Source organism: Vanessa atalanta, chromosome 17 (assembly GCF_905147765.1).
Source record: "Vanessa atalanta chromosome 17, ilVanAtal1.2, whole genome shotgun sequence".
NCBI lineage: Eukaryota > Metazoa > Arthropoda > Insecta > Lepidoptera > Nymphalidae > Vanessa > Vanessa atalanta.
This window is the reverse complement of record NC_061887.1, coordinates 8,814,109-8,838,076: the sequence shown is the minus strand read 5'-3', so window position 1 is coordinate 8,838,076 and position 23,968 is coordinate 8,814,109. Positions and strand designations below refer to the sequence as shown.

The window sequence follows — 23,968 nt, the reverse complement described above, 5'->3', positions numbered from 1 at the left end:
GAGAATGTTTCTTTGATATTTATGTTGAACTATAGTAATTTAAAGTGTAAATAAATTATTTTCTTAATGTAATAATTGTTTTATTTCTCTTATACAAGTAAATAAATTAACACATCGATAACATAAATCAGCCCGCATGTGCTTCTTCGGCTTGCATCTTCGCCATTTTCTGTATACATTTAACAGCTGCTTGATGAATTGTTTTGTCTAAAGTGTCTGTAATCAAAAAAAGAGTTTTAAAGTAAAAAAAGAAAATCGCGTTTGTATATAATTTAGGAATCACTCCTAGAATTAACGTCTATTATTTTTTCGCTCGCGTTTTAGGGATTCGTTGTCATGTGTTGACAAAAAAAGTAGCCATGTCCTTCCTTGGAGTTCAAGTTTGATTCACACCAAATTTCATCAAATACGGTTCATTGGTTTAAAGGTGAAAGAGCGACAGACAGACAGAGTTACTTTCACATTTATAATATTAGTATAGATATTGTATGTTACTTAAATTTTTAATAGATGCAACTAGTGAAGTAACTTAAAATTTCGATTATCGATTCGATTATTGACACTTTAATTTATATGTGGTATTTAAGGTAATATCACCTGTTCCTTAATTTAAAAATTATTAAGATCTCGCCATCCCTCATTACACTATTTAAAAAAAAATCCTTTTCCAATCACGCCTGTCTTTCTAGGTATGTTTTCTTGCTTTAAAAACTGTTGCTATTAATATGATACTCATAAAGTCACATTTCCTATATGTCTATTTTTCTTATGATCAAAGAAGTTAAATACAAAAGATATTTAATAATACAGCGTATATCCTGTATATCTCTAGCTTACGACATAATTGTTTTTTACTATTTAATTCCTACGAGATAAAATAATACCTAAATTATAAAGGAAGAGTGAGCGATATCAATTATTTTGCGGACGGTACTTACAAATCTTATGCTGTCCCTTTACAGGGAACCGCAACCTCAAGCTGACTGGATTTGAGCAAATAAACACATAGGGACTGTCACTTTCACCTTCGGGATATCTGTAGAAAAAAAAATCATGTAATTATATTTGCTTCACTCACCATTCTATATTCATTTGTAAACTGATAATAGAAGATTTAATGGCAAATAACCTCTAATAACTTATCGAGACAATCCTGCAAAAAAATCTCACCACCAATTAAAATTATATTTATAATTAATACTTACTTTTTAGAATATTCTTCTTGAGGTAAACAATCATCCACATTGACGCAGCCTAGAAGACATCCCGTGGGATAGAAAGAAGGAAACTTGAATTGCTTATCTATAAAGAGAAGTAACATTATTAGCACATTAAATCTTCTGAAATAGACCCCTCTCCTCCGCGCCTCTCTTAAGATAAGAAGTAAATAATGGTCACCGGGATATAGAGCGCGGCACTGGTCCTCTACCGCGCGCACGAGGCCGGGCTCGGGCGCCTTGGCGGTGGACGCCACCCACAGCCTGCCCCGGTGACTCGTGTACCACGTGCGACCTTCGTGTCTGTCATAAAAAAACACTTCCTCAAAGCAGTTTCCTTCACAGATTGAAAATTAACAGATACAGATACATTTTATTTAAGAAAAATGGCTTTGTTGTTACCAATACTTATTTAATAAATCAAAATTCATTCATTCACCAGCGTCACCGTTCGGGGAGCTTAGTACCTCACCGGTAGTCACGGCAAAGTTTATAGTTATAGTTTCCTCTAGAAATTTGATTGTACTATTTTTTAATTCATCATTTAAATTATAAAAGTAGATATAAATTCATGCGATTATAATAGAGGATCATAGAAAATTGAGTCAGACATGACAAATGCTACAGTGTCATTTTTTTTTAAATTACTAATACTCACAATTTAATTCCCTCGACGAGCAAGGATGCCCAGGGTTGGTGCATCGATAAACACTTGCCAGTGTCGCTCATCTCTTGCAGCTCAAGGTCTTGGATACGAGAAGACTGGGCCCAGCTCGATTTCGCAACAGACGAGTAACTTTGATACTCTACTGATTGATCAAACTTGGAAAAAAAAACATTATTTATTCTACAAAAAATTGAATGAAATTATTATTATTTTAGTTGTTATTTGATGGTTCCATCAAAATATACTTTTTTTATAGCAAAGTTCGGGCAAATGTCCTACCTGATGGTAAGTGGTCACCACTGCACATTGACGTCATAGGAAATTTTAACCATTTTTTACGTCGCCAATATCACCAACCTTGGAAACTGCAATCTTATAACCCTTGTGCCTGTACTAACATTGGCTCAAACATCCTTCAAACCGAATACAACAATGCAAAGTATCGCCATTTGGCGTATTTGGTGGTAGATTAAAAATGATGAGTATCTACTCAGACGAGTTTGCAGAAAGCCCTACGACCAAGTACTGGACAAAATATGCTGCCAATGACAATCATGATGAAGCTAATTGAGTTTGTTTTAATAAGATAGATTGAAATGAAAATATCATACAATTTAAGCTGTATAGCAGAAGTACCTGTAGTATGGGTGCGTTGACACCGGGAGCGACGTCTCGGTCGGACGAGTCGGCCAACATATCTGGTCGCAGCATTTGAACGCTGGGCGCGCTACTGCTCGTTATGTTACGAATGTGATCCTCATCTACTTCATGTTCTATTGTCTTGTCCTCCACAATTTGGCGGCCTACACAATATAAATATAATATTAGAAATTAAAAATGTCGCGGACTACCGTTGTTTGAATTTTAGGGGTAGGTAAAAATACTACATGATCTATTAAATTCAAAATTATTTATTAAATTTAAAAAAGGAAGACGCTATTGCTTTAAATAATGAAGGAACCCGAGAACACTGTCATAAATAAGTTCATAACTAACCAGCAAAGTCAAAAGTCATCTTCTTATTCAGCCTGGAAGCGTGCTTCTTCTCGTGCAGCGCGGTCTGGTAGTGCTGCAGCTGGTCGCGCTCGCTGGTGCTCAGCCACACGCTGTTGGCGTTGAAGTAGTCGCTGTCGTCGTCCGTCACGCGTGTGCGCCGCTCGCTACCACACAATTGATTATATTCACCCACAATTGATAAAGTTATATTTCTGTTCACTGTTTGCAAGGACTTTCAGTCAACTTGCAATAGAAAATTTTTAGACATAAAAATATTGGTAACATAAAGTATTATTGTAGAAATAATAAGATTTAGAATATAAGCATTAAAAACGGTTTATTAAAAACAAGTGCAAGTGACATAACATATTGACAGACACCAGGAAAAGTTAAGAGATAACAAAAAAGGATTTAAGCTATTAGGCATTGTTTAACTTCTTCCAACAATTATTGACATATGATGTATACTATTTCATTCACCTGGTACGATCATACTCAAGCAGTTTATTTCTATGCGAGACGGCTGCCTCCCAACCTTTAGGACGACTCCTATCCATAAGGGACTCCATCAACTTGGCACTGGACTTAGTCTTTGCATTTATCTCTCTTTGCTCCTCCGGTGTACATACCTGCATATAAGTATAAAATAGCTTTTACCATATTTTTATGTTAATTTAATAAAACTGTATTTATTACTAATTTGTTCTTAATAACTGACTGCTTCATTTGTGCTAGCCCCTTTGAAAGCTAGCAGATCAAGATGTTAAGACCTCTAGTGTTGCCATTAAAAAGTTATTGGGTTGTTCAGTTAAGATGTTTTTCTCTAAAGCCATTGTTTGTATGCCTAAACTTTCTCTGGGCATGTTGATACAATGTTCCATCTGATTATAAGAACGATAGTATAGAGAATTCATGTGCATGAGCTCTCTATTCTATGTGTGTATTATATTATATCTCATGTGCAAATTAAATTCCCTATTAACCAATTTTGGTCATTTATGCAATTCTCATAAGTTCTGCAAATGTGTACAATACATACATTATTATGTTTTGAAAAAAAAATACAAAGTTGCTCAGCTCACCAAATTCCCACAAAAAAGACACGGTCCTGAACCTTCTTGTTTGCAAACAACACGACCACATTGCAAACAGTTATTGATAAGTTCATGTTTTGATGCTTGGCAGTCACAATGATGTCGACCTGAAAAATATTTCATAGTGATTATTAGAACTTTTGTGTACACATTTAAAACCATAAGCATATAATACAATGTAATGTTTGTATTATATTAAATTAATAATTAAATGTATTAAGTATTGAATAATAATTTACCATATACTACAGATATCGTACAGATACCAAGGAATAGGATGCTCTCTATTTCCATTTTTACAACTTTACCTACAAAGCTAACTTGAACAAACCTGACAAAAAGCACTCCAGCACTTTTGTGCATGAATTTATCTTCAATTTTTATTTCATCGAAGTATTTTAATTCATTAATATATTTTAAGTATTTAATCTATTGTAAATTAACAAATAAACATGTGATAAGTACTATATAAGAATTCAAAGATTATTCAACCATTATAATAGTAGGTTTCATAATACCAGTCAAGTTTATTATTCTTTTATAAATTGTATAAAATGTATGTAATACATGTACAGTCTATTTGCAAAATTTATTAAATAGCATATTATATACAAACCTTTTAATAAAACAACTTGTGCATTTTTTCCCTCTTGCGAATACAAGTTGACATATTTTGTTTTCTTTTTAGATTTAACATCAGTTTCAACCACTTGGCTCTGTGTATTTGTTTCTGTGCTCACAAAATCTTGCTGCTGTTTATTTTTTGCAATTTTTTTCTTCTGTTGTCTTGTTTGAGTTCCACCTTGAATATTATAAGTACTAATATATACACAATATCTTGTAGGACAACATAAAATTACAATATAACGAAAAATAAGTATATAAACTAACCTTTCGAAGGAAATTTCTTTTTGATCAATTCTAAGTAAAAGTTTTTATGCTGAGAGTTGTCGAAGTCTAATAAAGTTTTGAGATATTCATTCAAATCATTTTCATTTTCTATTGACAATATGTATCTGAAAATGTAGTTTTTAATTAAAGTCTGAAATTATTTGGTAAATGTGTTAATTAAATAATTCTTACTTTATAAGATCTTCTGGTACTTCAAAATCTAATATTTTCGATAATCCTTCACTAAGCCACTGATCCATTTTAAAATTTCACAATAATTTGCAACAATTTTTAAAATAAGTACATTCCACGACAACGGTGCAAGAAAATAAAGTTTTGACAAATATATTTCTATGTGATAAAGATGTATTCTTATGAATGACAATATGATTAACATGACACTGACAGTCTGCTGCCAGCTAGTCCTGACTTTTGATTATCAGCTGTTTTCTATAAGTACACGTTGGATAATATTAAAGCTATATCTCAAAACATTAAAACAAGATTTTGTCTTTATAAGTTAGGATAATTCAATTAAAAAATGATTGTCTTTATGCATTTATGAATTATTGATCTAAGTATATGCATGCAGATAATTATCGTGATATTCCAGAAATATAGCGTTGTATTGCATTATTAGTATAAATACAACCAATTCGAAATTAGGAACCAATCAGTTTCCTTCATCTTCATGTTTACTCCATCACATTGACAAATTATTTAGCGCTTATCTGGCGCAGATACAAGCAATAACAAAATGATAAATAATCTAAACAAATGAATGAATTGGTCAAATATGTCTTTTAATCAATAGGGCATTAAGCTTAAACAAAAAGATAGAGAAAGTCTTAGGGAGAGAATTTGATGGGAGGCTACATCGTGATGTACGTGTAATTACGTGTAATTTTTCTTCCACGCAAGTTGTTCGGTGTTTTTCCTTTTTAGCAGATCAAGGCAAATATATACAATTTATATATTAAATTTATATGTTAAATGTAATCAGAACATTTTTTAATTAGTAGAATCCTCATTTACACATTCCTTTAAAAAAAACAATAAATATTTTTTTATGTAACACGTAAATCATAAGAGACAAAAGTGTATTCAGGATTACTAATCTCTTCTAACAAGATATCTTTGCCAGAAGTCCTATCTTAGTTGGGAATTAATAATTGCTTAAATTAAAATATTAAAAATTAAAATATTTGTGCTGCAGAAGAGGGGTATTCGCGCAATCTATAACCTACGAGCCAAGGTATCATTAAGGTATAAATTTAAAGAAATTAAAATATTGACTGTTGCTTCTCAATATATATTCTGTAATGTTTTGTATGTACGAAAAAATATTAATGTTTTTATGAGAAAATGTGATTCTCATAACATTGGTACAAGGAACAAACAGAATCTTGTTACTCCTGTTACTCGACTGCATAGAGTCAGTAACTCTTTTGTGGGGCAATGTATACGCTTCTACAACAGGATCCCAGAAAGCGTTCAAAATGCTTTTGTTGCAAAATTAAAAAAAAATGTTAAGGAACGCTTGTGTGCGAAAGGTTACTATTCAATTAGTGAGTTTATGTTTGATAACACACCTAGGGAATGAAACGATCGCCTCCTGGCTGTTTCTATTCATATACAATTATGTATATAATTAATTTGACGTAAAAAAAAAAGACCCGCTGAGTTTCTTTCGCCGGTTCTTCTCAGGTCAGGGTGTTTCCTTTTCCGAACCGGTGGTAGCGTTTAATTTGACCATCAATAAGAAAGTGTAATACTTCTATATTGAATAAAATAATTTGAGTTTGAGTTGAGTTTGAGTAAAGAATATGCTCATTTAAAAAACAAAACATTTATTTATCCTTATCATTCACAAGAATTTCTAACAAATACAATATTCTCCCTTTCACATCTTCATAAGATTTATGGCAGAGGCTGTCTGATATCATATTTACAACATTTTTATCTTCAATTATTTCAATTATTGTTTTGTCTTTAATTTCATTAGGACTAATACATTGTTTGAGTACTTCTAGGATAAGTTTATCTTCGTCTCTTTTCCATTCTGGAATTTCTGTTTTGATACACTCATCCTCAGACATTATGAGCATCGACATATTATCGGAAGATTCGCTCTTTCTATGTTCCATTTCATCTACTGACATTTCGGAAGCTTCGGGTTTTTCCTGTAATAATAAAAGTTTACATATCAATATAAGGTTATTATTAATAAATAAAAGTAAACAAGTTAAAGGGTAAATAATAGTATACATAAATTACATACATATTTAATTGTAGTAACAATTTTATCCGGCTTCCGAATATGTACCAGCTGGGGTTCACTGCTGGATATTTCTCTTAAATGAGAGACTTCTTCATCGCTGAAAATAAAGTTTTATATAGAAAAGTTGATTGAGAAGAGTTGATTTGTATGTGACAAGATAATATTTAGTGCTAGCTTGTGTTAGTCTAAATAATTGTATTTCAGGTAAGTGAATGTTAAATTTTCTTTCAAGATATCAAGATTTTAGTCTACTTGTATTATTTTTATAAGGAATTCTGTAGTACATCGAAAAATACAAACTAATCATGTACGTAAAAAAATACATACTTTTTGCAGTTTGATTAATAATAAATAAATTATGCAAGAAAATTATGTCGTTTTTCTGACCATACAACCAAAACAAGCAAAATTTAAATAATCGGACCTCGATGAGTTATCAGCTTCATAATCCGCTGCAGCGTTTGTTTCTTCACATATTGTAAGCATACCTTCATGATCTTCTTCTCTTTCATTTATTTCTGTATCACTTCTAGTGTCTAATTTTCTGAAAATAATAATAATAATCCCATTACAAAATAATACAATTAAAAACATATAGAAAAAAGTAACTAAATAGAAACCAAATAAATTAAAATTGCCAATAATTAATGGAGATTTAGAATGTATGTCACTCTCAAAATAATATGCACATTTATCGGATCTACTTTTTCTTTTCCTCCTGGTGTACAGAGAATCAATCTTGAATAATTTATAATATTATATCGTTATTATTTAGATATTGTATTTTACTAAGGATTCGTGAACATATGCCATTTAGATGTCGAACTTGGAATAAAATAAAAGTATCTAAAAGTCGAGTCTAGTTAAGTGGAATTATGGTATTCATATGTAAATCGAAGGTTTGCTAATATTTAGCTATTTCGATTGGATATGAATGCTATTGGATAAGGTATATGAATCGGTGTAGGTTTAACCACTGTTTATAAATATCTTGCAATTCTTGTATGGGCGACTACCATCAGGTGCGCATTTGCTTACTTTTCTAAGTTTTTCTTAGAAATCCTATCGTATTCTGAAATAAAATAAAACAAAATGACTTACTCTTTCCACCGATGAGGGAATAACGAGTAAATATATTGCGCTAGCGTGGGATAATCTCGAGTACAGTTAAGGAGTTTACAACAAAGCTCACACGGCTGTGACGTGTTGTCTAAGATTATCTCTTTTAAATTCTCCAATATTAACCGTCGTTTTTCGTTATCCAATACTAGTTCCTGGATAAAAGTAAAACAAAAAAATATTTGTTAACAATAAATAAAAAAAAGTTCTGTACAAGATTAAATAATAATTATATAAGAATTAGGAGTTAGCATTAGTTGAATATCATACAGGATATATTAGATAAATTAAAATGACTTAGTTTTTTTGTTGTTTCTTCTCATAATAAAAACAAAATATTAATGTCAAAAATTACTTTATTATAGGGAAAATTCCAAGGTGCTGCGTAATGGTTACTCCGCCTAAATTGTATCAATAGTCATATTTTATAATTTACGTACATAATATTCGTTTGCCGCGTATTTAGGTATGTATATTAGTAGATAATCATAATCACTAAAAGTGTTATGATCTTTTCATGAATATTGATCTAATCAGTTTTTCTTTTTCGTGACTAATAGAAATTTCAAACTAGTAAAACTGCTTCTTAAACAATAAAAAGTTAAACTATTACCTCTATTTTAACAATCAATTCTTGAATACAGTTTCGCACGAAATAATCTTTGAATTGATCGATTTTATCCGCCTGTTCCGCTGTGAGGAACCCGAGGAATTCCTTATACATATCAGCCAACTCTACGTCAAATATTTCGAACAATCGTTCTGATAATTTTATTGGATCATCATTTTCAACATCGAACCTCGCAAACGCTGTGTGTAAAGTTTTCTTCATAATGTTATTTCGTGCCATATTCGTCCTCTCAACTAGTTTAATTTGGAACAAAAGGGCCGCAACTGAAAATAAAGAATAGTATAAAAAATAATTATTGGCGGAAAAAGATCATGGTTGCGAAAGATTACAGTTCACAGCAATCGTATCTGCTGGAATGCCGTTACATGCGGCTCTGGACAAAGACTAATTCGCAACTGAAGAGCCACCCAAGAACAAATGATTAATAAAAGTTATCTAAATAAATTATATGAATCTAAACATACCTAAATCATTAGTACTCGAATCCTTCGAGCACGCTTCGGCCATTTTGCATTTCTCCATTTTCGTTACAATTTCATTGTATACAGTTTTCGAAAGTGTTTTGTAATTATTTACTAATAATCTCAACTTATTTGTAATCTTTGGATATTTCTTCTGCCTACAACCACATAGATCATCTTGTCTTTTCTTGTTACTATAAAAATAATCAGTAATGAACGACTGTCGTTTTCTACGTATTTTTTTAAATAAAATACAACATATGCAATGGCCAGTAGCTTCGGTTTCATTCGATTTAGTCCCCGCACTGGCTTCCAAATTTGAATTCGTTACTTCCATATTATTAATACTATTACTGGTTTTCTCTTTATTTTCCAATTCTGCGTCGATATCGTCTTTACTTGCGTTCGTGTCTATGACAGCGGGCGAACATATCGGCGTGGACGCACTGTCAACTGTATTCGTTACTTGTAGAGGAACTAATTGAGTTCCTGTACTCGTATTGACGATTGTATAAAGATTTGATGCAACAAGAATCGTTGTATTTTTCGTGACGTTTTCATTCGGTTTCTGTATGTGCACATCAATTTTGTCAACCAGTGCCGGTTTTGACTTCGGCGGGAGCATGTTGATTCTATCGCAGTATATCGGTTTCGTAAAATCAATAGGTAGAGGATTTCTTTGCGGAGATTCGATATTTTTCCCCATTTCTATTTCAACGCCGGCTGGCGGTTGAGTCGTGCGTCGGTGGAGATGATCCTTTAAAGAAATAGAACGTTGTTAAAGCGATGTTTATATTAATAATAATTTAAAAAAATAGTAATTTACTATCTATACTAGTGAGTGGACGTCTATCTGTTACATATGTGGTCACCATTGACTATACACATCTGCAGCATGAGAAAAGGTGAGTATGCGGTGCCGATTTACAATTCAGTTTCCGAAGTTGGAACTTGAAATTTTCGAGGGCAAAATATTCTAAGCCTTCTGGAAACGCAAATAATACCAACTGGACAAAATTCGGCATTGGACACACCGACTCCAAAGTAGTCGATCGACTTTACTATTATAACTATAAAGCCTATAAGACTCATACGAGTGACGTCAACACAATCTTGCCAAGACGAAGACCAAATATAAGCTGACATGACATATAAAGGTATTCTCGAGAATGTACCCAGAAAATGGTAAGAACGATATGTTTTACCGCCCTAAGTAAGGAAAGGTTTCCAATCTCAAGGTGGATGAAGACCGTAGTCAAATTACACAGAAGTTCCGTTATGATTCATAAATCAAAGCCGCGATTAAAAGCTTCTCATCAATACTTTATAAATAAAAAAAAAAAACATAACACAACAACAGAAAATATATGGCGATTCAGCAGTTCCAAAAGATGGCTATCAGAAGTACATCTGGTTTCAGAGCAGAGTTAGTATGTCACTGGCACGGGGGAAGGGACAGTCCTACGGCACGACCACGCCAATTACAAACGCTCAGAGAGCATGTCCCTTGCTAATACCGAACCATAGGAAGAATTCATCGCATACGAGGGAAAGGAAGACTAAGGAGTCTTCCTTTCCCTCGAATGCGATGAATGATGAACGATGATGAATGCTACATAAGGATGTAGCGGAGTAAAATTAGTTTTTATCTTGGTTTGGTATATTTTCTTAAATATTAACATGTAACGTAATAAATAATATACATACTTTAAACCTCTTACTGCTTTTTGCCAGATATCTGATCCACAGGCGGGGCATTTCGAATTCCGGTTGTTCATACAGCGTTATATTCGGATTATACGGTAGCAGTTTGTGTTTCACAGGTTCGATGGTATGGTTTTTGAAATAGTTCTGAAAAGAAAATGTTACAGTACTTTTTTTATTAGCTTATCGATTCAATGACGAAGGCTTGCTCATTAGCAGCCCGTAAATGTCCCACTGCTGGGATAAAGGCTATGATATGTTACTTAAGATTACATTACATTTACATTAACAGCCTGTAAATTTCCCACTGCTGGACTAAGGCTTCCTCTCCCTTTGAGGAGAAGGTTTGGAGCATATTCCACCACGCTGCTCCAATGCGGGTTGGCGGAATACACATGTGGCAGAATTTCGTTGAAATTAGACACATGCAGGTTTCCTCACGATGTTTTCCTTCACCGCCGAGCACGAGATGAATTATAAACACAAATTAAGCACATGAAATTTCAGTGGTGCCTGCCTGGGTTTGAACCCGAAATCATCATTTAAGATGCACGCGTTCTAACCACTGGGCCATCTCGGCTCTAGGCTTGCTCCTTCTAGTTCAATTATTATTCATTAAAGAAAAAATAGCAATATAATCTAACTTGTGTTTTTTTGTTGTCTCTTCTCTTAGTCGTCTCACGCACACATATGAGCACGAGAGTCACGTAACTAATGCAAACCGATAATAATTTAACGTGGGGGATTAGCAAGCAAGATCTATAATGAGTATACAATTGGTTGGTGCAAACTAATGAGATACTTTAATGCCCAACAGTTAACAGTTTGGGTGACACGCACACGATGTGCGTGCGTGCGCGTGCGTGCGCGTGCGCGTACTCACGACGATGGGGCTGTCGCGCGCGCCGGCCCGCTGCGCCGTCTTGAGGTGCGCGAGCAGCGCGCGCAGCGTGAGCGCGGGCAGCGTGTGGCGACACACGAGGCGCGCGGCCGTGGTGAGGCCCCAGCGCCGCCGCGGGTGCGGGCGCGCCGGCCGCTTGAACAGCTGCGGGTTGGCCTCCACGTATTGCCAGAACTGCTCCAGCCCGAGCACTATTAGTCTGAAAGGTTTTAGAATAACTCATTAAATAATGGAGTGGTACACCATTACAAGTGGAAGAGTTTGTCACATAAATTCTATGTTATAATAATTTAATATTGATATGGGATAATTCTGGAACGTTTCTGGGAACCTGTTGTAAAACTAAAGTAAACCGACACCGCCTAGAGCATTGCAACTCAGATAGCTGACGTGGCAGTAGGCTGATCACATCTGTCGAAGAACCGACCAAACTCGGTGAAGCGACGGCATACCCGAGCCCACTGAAGCATTTAGCTGAACAAGTAATTATAGAAAATAAAATGTATATATACTCACTCGTCTTCAGAACGTAGATAATTGAACCTCTTATGTTTAAAGTCAGCTCTGTATGGCACCGGTGGCAACAAATAGGGGTATAAAAACACCGAACTGTTAGCCACTACCTTCTTAAATAACTCCGGGAATTCCGCGACATAGACGCTGTTCTGAGTGGTGCGGCGGCGACTGGAACGTGATGGCGTTTGTTAATTTTCTCAAGAAAATTTGATAAATAAAAAAAATATATATTAAAAACATGAATTCCTTACCACTTTTCCATTTCTTTTTGGATAAACCTGAAACAAATTTGTCAGTGATCATGAAAGGAAGTTGAAAAAATTATATAATTCTTCAATTAATATAAAGGCAAAAAAGACTAGTTGTCGCCTGCGGCTTAACGCGTTTTGTGGGTTTTCGTCAGGTGTTAGGCAGAAAAAAGTAGCCTATGCTCTTCTTTTGACTTGCATCGTACCGAATTTCATCAAATTCGGTTCAGTGGTTTGGTGAAAGAGCAGCAGACAAGCAGACAGACAGAGTTAATTTCGCATTTATAATATTAATATAGACTATTACAGTCCTGAGAAGAATATGGATACAGTTCGAACACTTACTCAACCATTGCGACAGTGTCCGGCGTGTTATCAGATAAAGAGCATTCCCAACTCTCCACGAGATCTATCGCCGGTTTCAGATTGCAAACATCGACTACAGATTTCGGATTTGTTAAGGTCATTTCGTTGAGTGTCACCTGGAAAGAAGAATATCTATCATCATAGAAAGTATACTCAAATTAAACTTTAACAAAAAAAAATTGGTAAAATTTGTACCTCCGCCGCATTTCTTACTACTATATTGAATAAAAAATAGTATAATAGGCTTGTTTCCACTAATAATAAATCGGATGGCTTTGAGTTTCTAATGATTAACCATGATAATTAGTAAATAAAAAAACAACTTTTCTACAAAAATAATAAAAGATTAATTATATTTTTGGAAAATAAAATCGACAAAATGAGGCATTTAATCACGTGACATTAAACACCAATCAGAGTTGCGTGACGTCACACCTCGCGAAACAAGCGCGGAACGCTACGTTGTTGCTATCAATTATCATTATGGCAGATAAACTGGGGGTACTACTTGGTTCTGGATCTTTCAAACACTCTGCGATTATTGACAAACTTTGTTTTTTCAACATATATCTTCTTGGCATTCGAACTTCGTTGGTATACAACCTGGTTTCATGCGCACTTGTGTCTTTACCCATAATATGATACTCTGTATAATTAGTCATATCATTTGGCAACTAAAAACATAAGAAGAGTTTGAATTATTACATTTTATAAAACGAAAATAATATTTTAACTCAAACAAATCATAAAGTCCTATTCTAGTCCTAACATTTTATAGGTTATGTGTAATATATTATATTTGCTAAATTCATTTCTTTTACGATACATTTATAACTAGATATATAAAGTTGTATTTAATACTTACATCGAAATGATCTTCACAGAAATAAATTGTGGAATTAGTTGACAAAATAAGAGCATCTTGCCTCCATGCCATTTTTAAGCACTTTATTCGTATTTATTTATTGTTTGGTACGTATATGAATAATTTGTCTGGCGTTTTTATCATTGTACTTTCACATTGGGGCACCATACAGTATTTATAATACGAGGAATTCATTATTTATTAAAAAACACAATTGACTGTCATACACAAACACGGCTGTTTCGCGAGGTGTGACGTCATTCAAGACGCCATGACAGTCTTGGCCTTTTTCGCGGTCAATTTCAAGTTCATTTCTAAAAACTCAAAATACTAACATAAAAAACCTATTTTTCTTAAAATAGTATATTTTTGGGGTGAAATAGATGCTAAGCTATAGTTTTAAACTAATTTCCAAATTTTGTCAACTAGCCTATTATAAGTACAATGGACTTAACATTTTAGTCCTGTTGGTGGAATATAAAAAAATATATATATTAAGTTTTTTTTATTCTGTTAAAAACACGTGTGCGAAGTAATGTATATTGGAATTATGCTTTTATAAAGCACCCAAATCTGATTGAAACGATTTTAATGGTATAGAATCCTGTTAAAAGTCTACAAACCAGGTATTCCTTGTACTTAGGCGCATACGACCAATGCATAGGATGGACAAACAACTGTAGGAAGTTCGAAGCGGCCAGCTGTATATGCTGGCGAAGCTGCTGCTGCAACAGCTGCAACTGCTGTGGGTACATCTGTGAAACACATAATTTTATTTTTATATAGTGAGCGATACCACGGACACGGTCGGAGAGACCTATACACATTCAAATTTTCATAGATATCGTTCACCATTACACAAGGTGCATAATTATATCTCATATGGAATATGTCAAGTAAGTCCGATCGTCGAAGATACCGTCTCGTGTTTATCAAGAAGATAACCTTGCAGGCGTCGTCCACTTGTATGGTGAGTGTGAGCGCGGGCGCGTGCAGCAACGCGCGCAGCGGCGCGGGGGGAGCGGGGCGCGCGGGGGCAGCGGCCGGAGAGGGGGCGGCGAGTGGGGCCGACGGCGCGGGGGCCGCGCGGGGTGCGGGCGGCGCGGGGGGCGGCGAGGCGCGCTGCTGAACGCTCACGGACGGCTCGGGAGCGCCTGCGCTGAAACGTCGGCCACACCACTGTTATGCAAGCTGTACATTTTCCTAGAGGCACCGCGAGGCGTGTGAGTGTACATGCTACACTCGTTTGAACATGTTTTTTTTAAGCGAAGGTGACCGAAGACAAAGCCGATGGTTCGATCGAACCCTAATAATAACTTATAGCGCATAGTGCGATACATGGGATACTGTACTGAATAAACGAGATCAAGTGAGGCGAGAGCAGTCGCGGAAGAGTGCACAGTCGGCATTGTTGATCATTTGTTCAGAAGCTATACTATTACGCATTATTTCTGCGTAAGAATATGCAATTCGTACTATTATTAATATTTTTAATGTTTAACTGCTATTGGGTGTGTCTATTGATAAGCTAATCACTCACCTCACCTCAGGCACGGACAGAGCTTCAGTCACGGGTGTAGCTGACAGATTTTCATTGACCAAAGTCTCAGGAACTTCTTTTACATGTATACTTGTGTCTATCACGAGTGTTCGGTCGTGGTCATCGATGTCGTCTGGCTCTGTCTTGCCTATAGAGAACCTCGTCTTGCTATCTCGCCTCTCGCACGTTATCTTTGCCGCAACGCTCTGTACTTTTGATTCTTCATCTGAAAGTTGCTCTTGTTTTCCTTCCCAAACGGTTGTTACCTGAAAATATCGTCTTTATTTATATTATTTGAGAAATGAGAACAAAATTAATTTATATTTGATCAGTGGACGAAAGCTACTCGCTAAATCTATACATTGACTGATCGCTTCGTAATATATTATATTTATAAGAGTGATATGTAAAGCATAAATGATCAATACGCTCTACTATGGGACCCCTGGCTCAAAACTTGGACCATAGCCCTAGTGGCTATGGTCCAAGTTTTGAGCATGATGTCAGTTACGACATATACATACCTCAGCACCATTCCCTTCACCTAAAACACCCTGTATATTGTCAAGTTGCACATCAATTTCCGGCGGCATTACATGAAATAATTCAGTCACCAAATCGTTAAGTTCTTTCTTAGATATTTTTATTATGCTATTTTCCAAAGCTTCTTCGTCTTCCTCATCTGTAAGAGAGACATTGATTTAAAGGTTTTTTTATTTTTATTTTAAAGAATACTAGCAATGCCCCAAATTGATTAAGGAATTACTAATATTCTTATTTACCCCTCCTTTTAAGCTTATCACTTGAGTTAGGAGAGGGGACGATAATAGCCCAAGTGGTCAGCAACGATCCTGCGAATTTTTACATCGCCCGTCCACCATTGCGCTATTGACGCTATGATTATGATATTTTATTATATAGGTTTTCGAACGAGCAAATAACAATGGCGCTGTAAGAAATTTTAACTATTTCTTAGATCGCCAATGCGCCACCAACCTTGAGAACTAAGATGTTATATACGTTGTGCCTGTAGTTACACTGGCTCACTCACCTTTCAAACCAGAACACAATACTAAGCACTGTTGTTACGCGTTAGAATATATGATGAGTGGGGGGGTACCTACCCTACCCAGTCAGGATTGCACAAAGCCTTACCTCCAAGTATAATAAATAAAAATAATTAGACAAAAATCCACACTACAGCGACTCATATCATATATCCAATAAATAGAGCGCCTGAAGATGTCGGCTGACGTTGGATAAGTACCGTTTGAAACATATTATTTTAAATATCTCCGGTCGTGTCGGATTTGCCGTTCCATCGGATAAGAGAGTGCACCTGTGTGCGCACATACTTGTACCCTATAATATGTACCGCGTAGTCGGCTGGTCTCCCTGAAGATAGGTCGAAATCGGTCAGGAAGACATCATCATAGCAATTTATATCATTGAGGATATTGTTGAGCGTCAAACATTACCCTAATATAACTATTGAAGAGCCTGTCTGTGATTTTTAAAAATACTTTAAACCTACTTGCGTCAGGGTCAGCAGCGACACTATATTCCGGATCAGTTTCATCGTCGTCCTCGTTCCTCGCATTCGGAGCTGGGTTCAGACATTCCGTCAAGAACTCGTTCCACAGATCGTCTACATCCGGCACGGGGAGGTAGTCCGGGGGAATGAAAGAGCTCTCTATGTGTTCTATTGATGTTGATGATAGACTCAGTTTCGACCGAGTCCTTAGAGCTATGGTCGCCTCCTCTTCTTGATTCAAATCAAGCTTCCTGCAAACATCTTTGGATAAATCCTGAAAATAAACATTTAAATCTTATTTTCAATATATTATCAATAACTTTTCTGAAGTATATTCGAGATCATCTATAATATAATTTTAGATTCTGTCTGTCTGTCTATCTATTGCTCCCTCCCGATCTAACCAATAAACCGAAGTTGATGAAATTTGTTATAAAGCAATCTTGAACTGCAAGGAAGGGCATAAGCTACTTTTGTATGCCCAACACGAAACGACTAACTCCTAATACGCGAGTTAAGTCGCGGGCGACCACTAATATCCTATATATAAGCGAAGGAATTTCATTTACGACTGCGGCATCACTGACGCGCTAAAATATCACTGCTATTGTCTGCTAGTTGAGCCGAGACCATCCGATGACTAGATCACGTGAATCTCAACCGAAAATCGTGATTTAAAACCTCACAAGCACCGATAATTTTCATTTAAATACTTAATTTTCGTATATAATACAGCGTCGGAAAAGAATAGATGACATTTGTCCGGTAAAATGTTATAGACATAAATGTCCCACACATATACGGATGTAACTTTTTCTACAGTTTAGATTTAGAGAATTTTCTTTGTATGAATTAAATCTACAAAATAATCACTTCCGATTAAGAATTGAACTTTCAGTTTCGATTTAATTACTAATAATATATAAATTAAAATACTTTTTTATTTTTTTGGCGCTTTTCTAAGACCAGACAACTGTGTGAGAGACATTATATTACGTGACATTTTCTCTCACTCTAACAGTCTGAGCAAAGAGATCAGATCAAAGAAACCAACCGCTGGGTGTAAAACTGCCAACTTTTGAATTCTAGCCTGCCCTAGAATATGTTTTAACAAGAAAACTTTAATGGCCAAGCTTGACCCGAGATTGTGCAGCCATACAAGCTAGTCACTAAACCCGAAGCAGAAATGTAGGGTAGGGTAGTCTTTAAAAAAATTTGCATGCCCCATGCATATTTGCGATGAACCAATTATTTATACTGAACAAACCTGACACATAACAGAACCAACCTGAGGTACTTTAAATGGTCCATCTTGAACTATTTTAGGACTAGCTTTGGTTTGACTTAGAGGCGTCGCCGGTGTTCGCGGCTGTGAGTCCAAGTCACTGAAAGATATATGATCGTCATCGCTCTAGAAATAAAATAAATTAATAATTTAATAGACCCATTAAAATAAATGTCCAAAAATTTGATTATATTTAATTTGATGTACAAAGAGATCAATAAAATTATTAAATAACAAAAAAAACTTACTTAAATCTTAATCAAATCTTTACAAGCAATAAAATAGTAATTTTACAAAGATAATTTACTGTGAATTATTCGTGAAATAATTATTATTTACCATTTAAAAACCTTAAGTGTTTATTTATTTACAAAACGAGTTACTTATATAGATATTTACCATGACGTCATCTGGGGTGGGCTCATATTCCTCATCGTCTTCATCTTCGGGGAGTTCCTGTGCTATCAATGCCTTCACTTCCGGTCTCGTTTTCACCGGTATATGATTGATTGGTGTCAATTCCAAGTTCCATGGCGCTTTACTTCGGGACACCTTCATCAATTCCCTAATCGATAGATGTTGATTTTAATAACAAATCTTATTTATTTTTATTACATAAAAACAACCAATATAATATACATAAAAATAACACTTTGATATTAGATATTCGACTATTCTTTTCTTTATATAATTTTTAATTTGAATTTAATTTTCCTTCACTGTTGAGCCACAAGATAAATCATAAAAAATTAGGCACAGTAAAAGTCAGTTGTGCTTACTCAACTTTCAGTTAACATGTTTGCGCCACTCAGTTCTTGACAAAAATGTTTCAATAAGTAGACTCATGAATAAAACAAAATAAGTGATCTAAATCAAAAGATAGATTTTACAAAAATTAATTAAATACTAACTTAGCTTTCGATCTAGTAATCTTGGGTCGGAGACTTTCTTCCGTCCCCGAATCTTCTTCTTCTTCTCGCAGCTTAACAAGGGCCAGTACATGGTCATTAGTCACTACTTTCTGCATAAAAATTAATAATACATTTTATAACAGCCAAATTTTATACAAAATAAAATTATACAAATGTGTTTCTCTGTCGGAGGTTGAATGGTACACCTTTTTGGGATACAATTGAAGTCATTGTTTTTTCAATATTTTTCGTGTAGTTTCGGAAATGTAAGCATTGTCTATTTTTTGTATATATATAGTTCTTATTCAATTGTAAAATGTATCTCAAATATACATTTTGTTATCGTTCAAATGAATATATTGATAGCTTAAATACTGAAGCTATCTGGTAATATATATTTTTTTATTAGACTCAACATATTATTAATCTAATTGATCCATACTAATTACTATAGAATTGATAATGGTGTTGGCATTTGTATAATAATAACTTTTTCAAAAATAAACTGCTGCTCTAAAATTTTTTAATTTAAAGATCACTTTAATATCACAGCAGGATATAGACTATTTTCTTTTAATAGACTTCATTAATAGATATCCCCTAATATGGTGAAGTATAAAGTATTAATTTTTAAGAACAAATAATAACTAGCATTAACTAGTTTCGAATATTTTTATTTTCTTATTTTTTTCAAAACATTTACAACTTATATATTAAATTCATAATTAAAAATGCATTTATTTTAAATACTTGTTGAAAAATGCTTGAAAATGATGTTGTTTATATATTAATAAGTTTTAATTCTGTGTATGACAGAGGGAATGTAACATATTTTGAAAAAAATGTCCGTCATTAAAGCCTGTATGATGGAGCTACTGGTAGTAGTGTACTTATTTAATTTAAGTAAATAACTTAATTTATTTCATTGTTTATACAAACCTTTAAAATTTTCCTTACACTCTCATCATCTAAATTATTTTTAATTGCTGAAGCGTGGACATTGCTCTCAAATTCAAGAGTGTTTTCTGGTAATACATCATCACCGTCAGTGCTCGTATCACTATCGAGTCTTAAAATGATAAAAAGAAATCTTAATTATTGATTATATTAGTATTGTATTAAAACGCCAAATAGAAAGTAAAATAATATTTTGTTTTTAAGCAATATAGTAATATAAAGTAGGTAATTAATTTATAAAACCACTATGTTTTATTATTTGACTATGAAGTTGTAAAATAACATTTTAATAATAAAAAAAAAACAATTAAAACCTCTTTCGTTTTTTTCCGCGAAATTTTGACTTGTTCTTTGCAATGTTTGTTTCGCTTTCATCAGATTCTTTGCTTTCAACGTTATCCATTATTAAGACTAAATTTCATTTTTATTTATAAATAATAGTTGTTTTTTTATTCAAACACAACAAATGATGTTTAATTCATGAAAACTTTCAAATATTACGGAAGAACAATCAATTCTGACATTCTCTTTTCGGTCAATTGACAAATTGAAATAACTGTCCCAAAGAAAATAGAATCCTGAATCACATTTTTGAAAGATAGACTAACAACTGTCAGTCTGACAAACTACATTACAAAGAGTAGTCAAGTCATAGATAATATTACAATTTTGTTAATTCAACAAGGCGAATGCATTCTGCCCTGAGACAAATATTATTATATTTATTTACTTATTACATAATTATTCATACACTATTTTATTTATATATAATTGTATCTCAGTAAAAAAGGGTTTGATAGATAATACTTTAAAATAAAAATATTATTGGACAAGTAATTTACTTTGAGTTTATGTCCACACAAATAAGATACAATTCGCATACGCTTAATGTAAATGAACATTCTATTTGTAGCAAGCTTGTATATTGGATACATTAAAAAGCTTTTTGTAAGTATACGGTTAAATACAACAATTTATTTTAATCGTATATTTTAGATACTGGATTAGAAAATCTTTATCTTAACATTGAATCCTTCGATTTGCCAACGACATCGTCATCTTATAGGAATACCGAACTTACCGAAATTCTATGTTCTCTCTCAGCGTGACCAGACCAGAGTAATGTTCAATAGGCATGTCGTGCCTTGACCGATATGTACGTCGAAAGGAACTCTTTCGATGTTGTGGTAGAATATATCTTGGTCAAGTCACACTCGCTCGATAGGACCAACTTCAAGAAGCCGATCGAAGAATTCGCTTGGGATTTAGCAAATTCTGTCCAGTCCTTACGTCGTTACTTACCGTAATGTTTAAAACTAAAAGTTTTCGAAAATGCTTTTTATCTGCCATGACTATCGGTGTAAAAACGAGGACACTAAATTCGGGACTAGAGCACAAATTCGAGATCACTTTTATAGAGCGAGCTGTACTGAGTATCTTTAAAGGATCATATTAGAAATTAGCCTATCCTTTGAAAGACAAAAGTTACCGAAATAGTTTGCTTATTTGGCAGACTAAAATGGCAGTGGTTTAGTCACGTATGTCGAAGGAATGATGGTCGATGGAGTAGACGAGTCTTAGAGTGTAAATGCCAAATGCAGCGCTGGACGGCTCTCAGTCAGGTGGACTGATTACTTGAAAGTGGCAGGAGCTGACTATGCGGAACCAGAATCTTCGGCGCACTTTGGGAGTGGCTTATGTCCAACAGTGGATTGTGATTGGCTGATGATGATAAAATTTTGCTGTGTCTACTTACAAGCTATGAAATCTTCAATCTGATAACTATCTACACTAGTAGTAGTACTAGTTGATATAAAGTATTACAATATTTTCACACTTTCGTGAGAAATGTTGTAGCAGAAACTTGTTCCAATAATATATAAAAAAAATACTGTTTCTCTTATTGTAAATAAATTTATCTTATTATAAAACTTGCAAGGTCATTCACATTTTTATTTGAAATAAAACTAGAATAAGCGATTAGAAAACAATTTATGATCTGAGGAGGGAAATTACATTGTCTAATGAAAATTGTGATGGTTAAAATAATTACTATTAATTATCTTTTTACAGGATGTTTTTTATTTTAATTAATTATTATTTAATTTATTATTGCATTTCAAAACTAAACAAATATTACACAATTTTAAGAGCCTTTTCATGAAACTCAGCAAGCAGATTCTTCATATCTTGAAACCCTGATATTTCCTGAGCTTGTTCTAAAGGAAGCCATTTGAAATCCTGGTGCTCATTAGACAGAATCACATTCTGATCAGGGTCTTTTACTTGGGCTAACCAATACACAACGGCTTTTGGTTTACCTTTGACTTGATAATTTAGGGTTTTAGAAATGTCTTTGTATATCTGCAAAAATTATAACAATGAAATAAAAACATGAAAGGTTTTACTGATTCAATATAATGTTATTTGCTTATTACATGCTATACATATTTTACTATAATAATTAAAAAGAAGTTTAATTTGTGTGTATTTTTTTTTAACTTTTAAATATACTTCTCCTCGAAGGGAGAGGAGGCCTTAGCCCAGCAATGGGAAATTTACAGGCTGTTAATGTAATGTAATACTTTTCTATTCTTTTTATGCAAATTATGTTCCACTACTATACCTCCAATTCATTTTCTGATAGGCCTGCCTCTTCTTTGGTCTCTCTTAATGCAGTAATCCAGTCAGATTCTCCAGGATCAACATGGCCTTAACATTTTAGAATTCACAAAATTATTCAAAAACTCCCATTATAAGTATTAATTAATATATATTAATAAATATTATTTAGTTATTACATATAAAAGGAAATTTAAGTATCTAATTATTAAATAATGTAAATCACAAAGAAAAAAATATTTGCCTGCTATGTCAGGATTTTAACGAAATCAGAACCTAAGAACTTTAGTACTAGTTTTTGCCCAGTTTTGTATGACTGAAAAAATAAAGGATTATCTTTATTTTTTAAATCTATTACTACAAATAGTTGTTATAGTATTGTTCAAATATTAGAAAAAAATACCTTTTGGAGGAGTCCAGTGATGTTCTCCATATGAAGTTTGAAGTAAAAGAAAATTTATTATTTGATTACTTTTTTTATATATTACTAAACCGGCTGCTCTCGTTGGTGACATTTTTAACTTACTGTTTTTCTATAAATAAAAGTACTTATTTAAATTATAATTTCTTTTATAAAATATTAACACTCACAAAAAATTGACTTATGTGTAAAATATGTATGTTGTAAAAGTAATATTTTCAACTCAGTATTAATAGTTATTTTCTTATTCTTATTAGTATATATAGGAATATAAGATATTTATACTACATAGTACATACAATTAAGTAATTATAATTTAATTTAACTATACGTTTAGTTCTGACATTGTTATTGTCACATTCTTGATCTTGCAAATACTATTTGTTTTTACATAATGATGACTTTTTCAAAACGAGTTTTAATTTTAACTATCCATTTTTTTAATACATTTTATTATAAATACATACATTATATTTAAATTAAAAGATTATTTTTATTGTTACATATTTCTATGCATTTCTTTTTCACCACATTTTTAATCTGTGATTTGTTCAAACCATATTTGTGAAGTATGTTTTAAAACATACTAAAATTTACAAATATTTTATCCTTATTAAAATTAAAAATAAATTCTATAATAATATAAAGTATTTTATACTAATAGCTACGTTTAATTATTATTTTTTTATTTCAAAAAAAGTTTTTATTTGTACTCAAGTTTGAACGTTTTTTCTGCGATCA

General features: G+C 33.5%; 3 protein-coding genes across 6 annotated transcripts; all 3 read right to left on the bottom strand.

The window, feature by feature from the left end:
- Window positions 1-67: 67 nt before the first annotated feature.
- On the bottom strand, window positions 68-5,218 carry LOC125070293 (activating signal cointegrator 1). Its single transcript, XM_047680093.1, has 12 exons — window positions 5,058-5,218; window positions 4,866-4,990; window positions 4,591-4,776; window positions 3,963-4,081; window positions 3,361-3,509; window positions 2,881-3,044; window positions 2,521-2,687; window positions 1,876-2,039; window positions 1,399-1,520; window positions 1,206-1,302; window positions 939-1,036; window positions 68-216 (listed from the first exon to the last, which is right to left on the bottom strand). The coding sequence occupies exons 1-12, from the start codon at window positions 5,123-5,125 to the stop codon at window positions 128-130; spliced, it is 1,548 nt and encodes a 515-aa protein (XP_047536049.1). The 5' UTR covers window positions 5,126-5,218; the 3' UTR covers window positions 68-127.
- A 1,497-nt stretch (window positions 5,219-6,715) lies between these two features.
- LOC125070664 lies at window positions 6,716-20,741 on the bottom strand. Its single transcript, XM_047680611.1, has 21 exons — window positions 20,499-20,741; window positions 20,167-20,296; window positions 19,228-19,337; window positions 18,716-18,881; window positions 18,320-18,442; window positions 17,032-17,305; window positions 16,022-16,179; window positions 15,498-15,763; window positions 14,903-15,116; window positions 14,581-14,712; window positions 13,072-13,208; window positions 12,730-12,756; window positions 12,479-12,646; window positions 11,945-12,161; window positions 11,065-11,208; window positions 9,361-10,114; window positions 8,879-9,159; window positions 8,248-8,420; window positions 7,571-7,690; window positions 7,147-7,243; window positions 6,716-7,048 (listed from the first exon to the last, which is right to left on the bottom strand). The coding sequence occupies exons 1-21, from the start codon at window positions 20,585-20,587 to the stop codon at window positions 6,716-6,718; spliced, it is 4,113 nt and encodes a 1,370-aa protein (XP_047536567.1). The 5' UTR covers window positions 20,588-20,741.
- A 1,418-nt stretch (window positions 20,742-22,159) lies between these two features.
- LOC125070406 (bis(5'-nucleosyl)-tetraphosphatase [asymmetrical]) lies at window positions 22,160-23,713 on the bottom strand. Of its 4 annotated transcripts, none has more exons than XM_047680269.1 (4): window positions 23,695-23,713; window positions 23,210-23,339; window positions 22,811-22,896; window positions 22,160-22,548 (listed from the first exon to the last, which is right to left on the bottom strand). In XM_047680269.1, exons 2-4 carry the CDS (start codon window positions 23,319-23,321, stop codon window positions 22,321-22,323), a joined length of 426 nt encoding a protein of 141 aa, XP_047536225.1. In that variant the 5' UTR covers window positions 23,322-23,339; window positions 23,695-23,713; the 3' UTR covers window positions 22,160-22,320. The 4 variants fall into 4 exon arrangements, with proteins under 4 accessions (XP_047536225.1, XP_047536224.1, XP_047536222.1 ...); XM_047680268.1 differs by lacking the exon at window positions 23,695-23,713 and adding an exon at window positions 23,527-23,651; XM_047680266.1 differs by lacking the exon at window positions 23,695-23,713 and adding an exon at window positions 23,559-23,588.
- Window positions 23,714-23,968: the final 255 nt, after the last annotated feature.

What these genes read in the sequence shown, in the direction of transcription:
- LOC125070293 (XM_047680093.1), bottom strand. Translation starts at nt 5,125, where the DNA reads ATGGATCAGTGGCTTAGTGAAGGATTATCGAAAATATTAGATTTTGAA. An exon ending in TCAACGCACCCATACTACAG is followed by an intron (nt 2,040 to 2,520) that starts GTACTTCTGCTA and finishes TTTTTTTCCAAG; the next exon opens with TTTGATCAATCAGTAGAGTA. An exon ending in CAAGAAGAATATTCTAAAAA is followed by an intron (nt 1,037 to 1,205) that starts GTAAGTATTAAT and finishes TTTTTTCTACAG; the next exon opens with ATATCCCGAAGGTGAAAGTG.
- LOC125070664 (XM_047680611.1), bottom strand. Translation starts at nt 20,587, where the DNA reads ATGGATAACGTTGAAAGCAAAGAATCTGATGAAAGCGAAACAAACATT. An exon ending in ATTACTAGATCGAAAGCTAA is followed by an intron (nt 18,882 to 19,227) that starts GTTAGTATTTAA and finishes TCTATCGATTAG; the next exon opens with GGAATTGATGAAGGTGTCCC. An exon ending in GAAGCTGATAACTCATCGAG is followed by an intron (nt 7,244 to 7,570) that starts GTCCGATTATTT and finishes CTTTATTTTCAG; the next exon opens with CGATGAAGAAGTCTCTCATT.
- LOC125070406 (XM_047680266.1), bottom strand. An exon ending in TCACTGGACTCCTCCAAAAG is followed by an intron (nt 22,897 to 23,209) that starts GTATTTTTTTCT and finishes TAAAATGTTAAG; the next exon opens with GCCATGTTGATCCTGGAGAA. An exon ending in TATCAGAAAATGAATTGGAG is followed by an intron (nt 22,549 to 22,810) that starts GTATAGTAGTGG and finishes TAATTTTTGCAG; the next exon opens with ATATACAAAGACATTTCTAA.